General features: G+C 44.3%; 1 protein-coding gene across 1 annotated transcript in view; it reads left to right on the forward strand.

Moving 5' to 3' along the window:
- c9h7orf26 (chromosome 9 C7orf26 homolog) overlaps positions 1–8265 on the forward strand; it is a 14062-nt gene that overhangs the window by 586 nt on the left and 5211 nt on the right. The window contains exons 2-7 of the mRNA XM_037681530.1: positions 115–315; positions 398–619; positions 3267–3432; positions 3511–3788; positions 3875–4112; positions 6184–6223. Of these exons, the coding sequence (XP_037537458.1) occupies positions 121–315; positions 398–619; positions 3267–3432; positions 3511–3788; positions 3875–4112; positions 6184–6223 (1139 nt within the window). The 5' untranslated portion in view covers positions 115–120. The remainder of the gene's footprint in view (positions 1–114; positions 316–397; positions 620–3266; positions 3433–3510; positions 3789–3874; positions 4113–6183; positions 6224–8265) is intronic.

Here is an 8265-nt window from a genome sequence, read left to right on the forward strand (position 1 = left end):
AACATGTTATTTACAGGCTATTATAAACTGTAAACATGTTATTTACATGCTGACCTTCTATTATAAACTGTAAACATGTTATTTACATGCTGACCTTTGTGTTGTTTGTGTCAGGTGTGGATGGGGGACATCCGTCAGTCTTTGCTGCCTCGGGACGTCCTGAGCGGTGCCAAAGAGCTGCTGTATCACCTGGACATCTACATCTGTAACCTGCTGCAGTCTGGGAGGCAGCCTCCTCAGGTGGACTCCAAGACCCTGGAGCTGGTTGAGGAGTTCATTCTACATGCACCCAAGGACAGGAACGCCCCGGCCCGGGTAAGACCGGATCCTACAGGGCTTGGACAGATACTCTCTGTGGTGGACGGACAGGAAGATCTGTGTTGTTTTTTTCTTACAGAAGATGAGCGCTCTCCAGGAGCTCCAGCTGTTGGAGATCATGTGCAGCTGTTTTCAGGAGCAGAGTCGGGACACGGTCCGCCAGATGATGTTCTCTGCCCTTTTTCAGCTTCAAGGAAACCAGGCGGACGAGAGCCGCATGTTGCAGCTCAGCAAACTCGTCTCCATGGCTGTGGCTATGGGGAGGGTTCCTATTCTGGAATGTGCTGCTACCTGGTTACAGGTGAGGGTTAAATCTATTCACCATCTATTAGTGTTTGTTCTGTTTTCTTCTCTTACAGACTGGATTTTAAATAGATTTTTTTATTCAGTTTGAAGTTATGGACAAAATACTTCAGATGGATGAAGTAAACCATGGGAAAACACTTGTTCTAAATCATTTTAAATACATCAGAACTGAAAATCAGTGTGTGCATGTATTCAGCTGCCCTGCGCTGAAGCTCCTTCAGAAACTACTCGGTTAAATAAAACCCACCTGTGAGTGATCTACGGTCCACAGAGTCAGAAACAGGCCAACACTTTCTACATCATGAAGACCAAGGACCTCGCCACACAGGTCAGAGACAAAGTTGTGGAGGACAAACAGATCAGAGTTGGGTCATGAAAATATCTCACAACCCTGAACGTCCATTAAACCCATCGTTAGAAAATGATAAGACAGCAAACATGAGGGTCATGTGAGGTCGTCCACCAAAGAGTCGCACAGAGGGAATTAATCAGAGGCCAAACCTGATGGAGCTGAAATCTTCCTCAGAGACGGGAGGATCAGGACTTAGTTTCATGGAAGAGAGGACAAGAAAAACGCACTGTTTTCTATAAAAATGTGAAGAAATTAAGGCAGACTGTCTGAAATTTGTCAAAAAGTATTTTAGAGACTCAGCTGAGAATATATATCTAATATATTTATATTATATATAATATATATATATATTATATATATATATATATATATTATATAATATATCAAAGTCAGTCAGAGTCAGAGTTTCTTTATTGTCATTCGCACCTCATGTGGTACATGTGGTGGAGCGAAATTATGTACACAGGGTCCCAGTTACATCCAACAATAAAATGTATAAGAAAAACAGTAATAACATCTAAGATATGAACTAAGAAAAAACATCAACTAAATATACACTAAGCACTCATAACATAAAACATTGAACATCAGCACAAACATGAACATGAGTCTGCGAGCAGATGTGCACGCATGAACACATCAACATGAAACAGATCAGCAGCAACATGAAACAGATCAGCAGCAACATGAAACAGATCAGCAGCAACATGATATGGTTTTTCACAGTGATTATTCTAGTTAGAGATTCATGAGTCCAACAGCCCCAGGGTAGAAGCTGCTCCTCAGTCCAGTGGCTCTACACCCAACGCTCCCCAACCTCCCTCCTGAGGGGAGCGGAGCAAAAAGTGTGTGCGCTGGGCGAGTCGGGTCCCCCACGATGCAGGCGGCCCTCCTCCTGCATCTGGAGGTGTAGATGTCTGTGATGGTGGGGAGGCTGATTCCAACAGATTTCTGTGCAGCCCCCACCACTCTCCGCAAAGCCCCTCCCCCTGCAGCCGTGCAGCCTCCATGCCACACACCGACGCTCGAGCACAGGATGCTCTCCACTGCACACCTGCAGAAGGAGGCGAGGACCGAGCCCCCCAGACCAGCCCACCCCAGCCGTCCGAGGAAGCAGAGTCTCCGACGAGCCTTCTCGATCAGGCTGGTGGTGTTATATATAATATATTATATATATAATATATTATATATATATATGTATATATATATATGTATATATTTGTATATATACACATATATATATATATATATATATATATATATATATATATATGTGTATATATTTGTATATATGTGTATATATTTGTATATATATATATATATATATGTATATAAATATGTATATATATATATATATATACTGGTATATATTCTAGAATTGCACCGCTTGGGGTGGCTGCATGTTGGAGTAGCTCTCTTACATTCATTCAACCTTTATTTAAACAGGTTACTTCATTCATTCTGAAATGTTGCTGCTGGAAACTTTAATTCCTCTTTTTCTGGATGTAAATCACATTTTTTGGATGATTGTTTCCTCTGGTATCAGATGCTGTGCAGCTGGAAGGATTTTTACTGAAACTTTATTACTTTTGGGTATTTGTTATGATGCGTAACCATGACAGCAAATTGTTTTTTACAACCAGGATAAGCTGATTAACATCTCAAAGCTCAAATAATATCTCAACTACAGCCCCGAATCTCAAATGGGTTGAAAAGGAGGTGCTGTAGATGCATTCCCATCTCCCTGCCAGCTGTGTTTGAGTGCCTGACTGCTGAGATCAGGCAAGAAAAACGACTCGTGAAAGCAGAAGGACTGGGATCGTCCCCCGGCACCTACAGCCGGCTGTCTGCAATGACGGAGCTTTGCAGGCTGCTGGGAGGAGTGACCATCGCTCTCGGAGGAGTTCTGCCCGGCCTTCAGGTGGTCCTGCAGCCCATGGGAACCGAGAGGCCAGCCAAGTCTGGGTGGATGGATTGGATGCGGTCAGTTTCTTCAGATCCGCTGTGGGATGGACCTTCCTGCCTACAGCCATCAGCATCTATAACAGCACCGTCCAACCTGAAGGAGCTGGAGGTTTTTGGACATGAAGAATGAACAGAAAGTCTAGGTTAGATGGACCAAGGGTGTGGAGATGGACCTGAAGAGACTCAGAAAACAAATCAGGAAGAATGCCAGGAGGCTAAATACTCATGTAACGCACCGACATCTCAAGCATTAAATCACTGTAGAGTGTGTGTGTGTGTGTGTTCACTGACTGACCTGACCTGTGGTTGTGTGTGTCTCGTGCAGAGAACCCACCGTGTGTACTGCGTCCGTCTGGCTCAGGTTCTGGTAGATGATTACTGCAGTATGGTGCCAGGTTCGGTCTCCACCCTGCAGAACATCCACAGCATGAGTTCACGGTTCTGCTGCCAGTTCATCACAGCAGTCAGCACTCTGTACGACCTCAGCTCAGGTGAGTCCAGGTGAGCCCACAGAACAGAGCGTGTGTTACCAGGATCAAGCTGTGGACCGTCTCCCTGTGCCTCCTCAGAAGAGCTCACTCCTCCACTAGAACTCCTGCAGATGATCGTGTCATGGCTCCAGGACGACCCCCGCCTCGTTCTCATCACCTTTCTGAACATGCCCCTCTCTGGCAGCCAGCCGGTCAGCTCTCTGGACGTCACGCCGCTGGGCGGTTTGGTTCGCTGGTGCATCAAGGCGCCGCTGGCCTACAGACGAGACAGGAAGCTGGCGCTGACTGATGGGAGCTGTGACGATGAAGCAGACCCTCAGCCGCTCTTCTCCGCTCTACATCTGAGCGTCCTGCAGGTGTGTGTTCAGACTCAGGTAACAACATCATGACGTGCACAAACCTCTTGCAGTGTGTGAAAAATGTTCTTCTCCATCATGTCCAGGTCTTTATGCTCCTGCCCAACATTCTCAATGAGAAGGGTCTTTATGGTCGCCTGGCGCTGCTCCAGATGGAGTCCGTGGCTGCTCTGACCTCTGACCTGTCCCGACTTCTGGACCAGGCCGACAAACACACACACGCATCACCAGCTGGTGCACAGGCGGCGTCCCAGCTGGCTCTGGACCGCCTGGCGCAGGCCCTGCAGGTGGCCATGGCCAGTGGAGCCTTGCTCTGCACGAGAGGTGAGATGAAGGAGTAAATCCAGCCGCTCCTTACCGAGACAGCTGACCAGGTGTGGAGGAACGTGTGACTTTATGACAGCACACAGCTCCAGGGTCAAAGTCTGTGACCGGTTTGGTTTCTGAGGAATATAACGACGCTCATGTATCAGCAGCAGGACATCTGCTGGACTTCATGCTGCTAAAGTAAAGAGCTGAGTCTAATGCTGCTCATTTAAAGAACTGAACATGTCTGCTGCTGTTTATCCAGTGAGCTTAACAACTTTGAAGACAAGAGCATATTTTGCACTTCACAGTAACCACATTTGCATGAATTAGAGTTTAAACCTACCAGAAGGCTTTAAATGCTGCAGAGAGCCTAATAATAGTTGTGCTGTTAGCAGATGAGTGGAACAGAGCCCACCGCTGATCATCTGTGTGTCAGTTTGTGCTCTGGAGCATACAGGTGTGTGATAATGCAACACCGAGATGGAAAGACATCAGCAATGACCTTAGAGAAGCAGCTGTTACTCATCAATCTAAGGGTCAAAGGTCATTTCCAAACTCCTTGTATGGAGATAAATTAGTTGACATGCTTACAATAAGTTTTACAAACGTATCGTAGTTTCCGCCGCACGCGTCGCACCGTGGTATAAGTCGCATCAGTCCAAATATGTAGTAAAGTGGGAAAAACATAAATACGTCGCATCTATTACGCGCCATCGCTGACAACCTGGAAATGTAGGCGATGTTGTGCCAAAAACCGATGGGCTGCCACATGGCTGCTGCGGGAGCGTGTACAGGAGGACTTTCACAAGAATTTAACAAGATTAACACTTAAATCAATTATTTGTTTGCTCAAAATTATAGTAAAGGTGTGTCTCAGTTGAACTTTTCTTTAATAAATGCACTTTGACGGGCAAATCAGCTGCATTTATAAAGCCGATACACGGAAACAGGAGTGCACAGAGGGAGGACTCACTGTGCAGTTCTTTGAAATTTAACAAGATAAACACTTAAAAATAATTATTTGTTTGCTTGACTTTATAGTGAAGTTGTGTCTCAGTTGAACTTTTACTTAATAAATGCACTTTAACAGTTAAATTAGCTGCATTTCACCGGGGCGGTGCAGCAAAATGAAGCTGATTTGATGGTTGCTCCATGTGAGCTGGACGAAGGTGTCAGGCTGTGGCAAGCCGATTGTGTCATTAATAGCTACTTTTACCTATTACATGATACAACGGCATGCCATACTGCTCGAGTGCCATCTAGCGGCTGAAAATGGTAGTGTTCAATGTTTTCCGTCAGAATAATTGAAAACGGTCATATCTCAGCCAAAACTTGGTTTATAAATATGGAAAAAAATCCACTAATAAGTTGCTTCGGCGTATAAGTTGCAGGACATGCAAATTATGCAAAAAACTGCGACTTATAGGCTGAAAAATATGGTACACATTTCTGTTTGCATTTGTGGGAATATTCTGCACATGCAAATACACGTGCACAAATCGGTCAACACGAGCGCATTTTTCAGCTGCCTGTGAATGTGAAGGTAACGCTGCATTCAAGGCTGCTGAAAAGCTGGGACATCTGAGCATCGCCATATTTCCTGAGTTATTGTGAAAAGACTCATTTCTACCTCGGTGCAATAATTCATAACTTCTGTATTAAAAGCCTACACTGATGTTACTGGACTCAGAAGATGTTCATGTGTAGAAATAAACAGGGTTCTTGCTGCTAGAGGAGGTTGTGCAGTCAGGAGGCTTTATCCACACAGCTCCGTTTTTATTTGGGCTTTATTTTTGCTTTAATGAATCAGGAGATGGTGGAATCTTCTGTGTGTTTGAGTACTTGATATCAGATGTGAGTAATTTATTTATTTATGTCCTGAGAGCCTCAAACTGAGAGGCTGGACTTCCTATTTCCTGTGACGTTTAACTGGACCCAGCACTGTTGGCTCCTCCAAACCAGCAGGAGATAAATGTCTTCTTTCACTAAATGTGTTTTATTAACAGCTGATAGATTATCTGATCACTGACTGTTGTTACGCTCACTGCACTCTGGTATTTATTAGTTTGTCATGTTTGTCTTTCAGAGGACCTGAGAGCTGTCTGTTCCCACCTCCCTCACAACAAGTAAGAGCTCATGAGTGTGCTTTATTATTGTATCTGGTTTTATTATTAATCGTCGTAGCGTGGTGTGGCTTTCTCTACGAGTCCTAGCCAGTTATTACTGAACGCTCCAGGAGCCTCATGCATGAATGAAAGCTTGTCCTGCATCTGGACATCGTGTCTGACGCTGCAGAGAGGACAGTCCCACATGCAGGACATTTTTCTGCATCTGTTTACATGGAGGCATGTCAGGGGGCACGGGTCTCATTTCTATGTTCATCCAGGAGTTTGAAGGAAAGGTGTGCAGAAACATGCGTTCATTCAACCTTTATTTCTACTGGTTAGTTTCACTGAGTCACAAAGAGTCATGTACAAGAGAGAACTGATTTAGACAACAAAAAAAACACACAGATAAGATACACACAGCAATAAACATTCAAATAAAGCATACAAACTGAGAAGTAAATAAACGTAGTGATATGAAACAAAATTAAAAAACAGCTACATTATGAAGTGACGTAAAATACTAAAATCAGGAACATCTCTGCGATGGTTTTTGCCATAAACTTAGCAGATGTTTAAAGCTGCTTAGAGAGGTCAAGGTCGAGAGCTTCAGATCTTTTTGCAAGATATTCCAGGAAACAGGAGCCGAGTAGGAGAAGGTTCTTTTACCCAGTTCAGTCCTCACTGAGGGAACACTGCAGGTAATAATGTCCTGAGAGCGCACGCTGTAGCTGCACTCACGCAGAAACATGTAGGAGGAGATGTATGAAGGCAACAGACCAAGAAGTGATTTAAAGATGAAAATGTACCAGTGAGAGAGTCTGCGTGAAGTTAATGATGACCAGTTAACCAGTGAATACTGGGTGCAATGATGGGAAGGAAAGTCACAGTTACAAGGCGTTTCCTAGCATTCAGAGATCTGTTTCTGAAAAATAAACCCAGTTTAACTTTCAGTTTCCTTACTAAGTTTTCCACAAGAGGCTTAAAAGAGAGATGGGAATCGATCAAGATGCCCAAATATTTGTAGGAATCGACAAACTCAATAGAGCCACCATTCGTAGATAAGATAGAAGAGAGAACTGCTGGTACCGACTTCCTGTTTGAAAACAGCATCCCTTTGGTTTTATCAACATTTAGCACCAGTTTGAGACGGAACAAATCTGACTGGATGATGTCAAAAGCAGATTGTAAAAGCTGGAAAACCTTAGCAAATGTTTCAGCTCGACTATAAGTAATTGTGTCGTCGGCATAGAAATGTAAGGATGCATCAGGGATGATGTGCACGGTTTGATCTATCTGATTGTTGCTGTGCTCACACAGTTTTCATATTTTGTCACGATGCCAAGGTTCAGTCTGAAAACTGAGGACTCCTTCATACATGAGGTTCCTGGTCTTAATGTTCTTCCCCTGAAAGAATAAACTGTAGTTAATGTCAGGGCACATCCTTGTGATATTTGTCATGTGTGATGCACAAATACTGTGTTGTTATATGTGAACACTTTGACCAGCCCCCTTACTATTTGGGTCTAGTTGGTTCCTGTTTTTAAAGAAAAACTCTTGACTTACTGAGACCTGGCATTGTTTGAAAGGAACACCAGATTCTTTTAGTGTTTTATGATCTAATGCAGGGTGGCACGGTGGATCAGTTGGTAGAGCTGCTGCTTCTCAGTGAGAAGGTTGCTGCATCAAATCCCGGCTGGAGACCTTTCTGAGTGGAGTTTCCATGTTCTCTCCGTGCATGCGTAGGTTTTCTTCGGGTACTCCAGTTTCCTCCCACAGACCAAAAACATGCATGTTAAGCTGATTGGTAACTCTAAATTGTCTCTAGGTGTGAGTGAGAGAGTGAATGGTTGTTTGTCTCATTTGTCTCAATGTGTCCCTGTGATGGACTGGAGACATGTCCAGGGTGTCCCCCGCCTCTCGCACAGTGATTGCTGGACATGAGTACCAGTGACCCCCACGACCCAAAAAGGAAGAAGTGGGTAGAAGATGATGGATGGATGGATGGATGGATGGATGGATGGATGGATGGATGGATGGATGGATGGATGGATGGATGCGGG

This window comes from Nematolebias whitei, chromosome 9 (genome assembly GCF_014905685.2).
Source record: "Nematolebias whitei isolate Nwh7 chromosome 9, NemWhi1, whole genome shotgun sequence".
Lineage (NCBI taxonomy): Eukaryota > Metazoa > Chordata > Actinopteri > Cyprinodontiformes > Rivulidae > Nematolebias > Nematolebias whitei.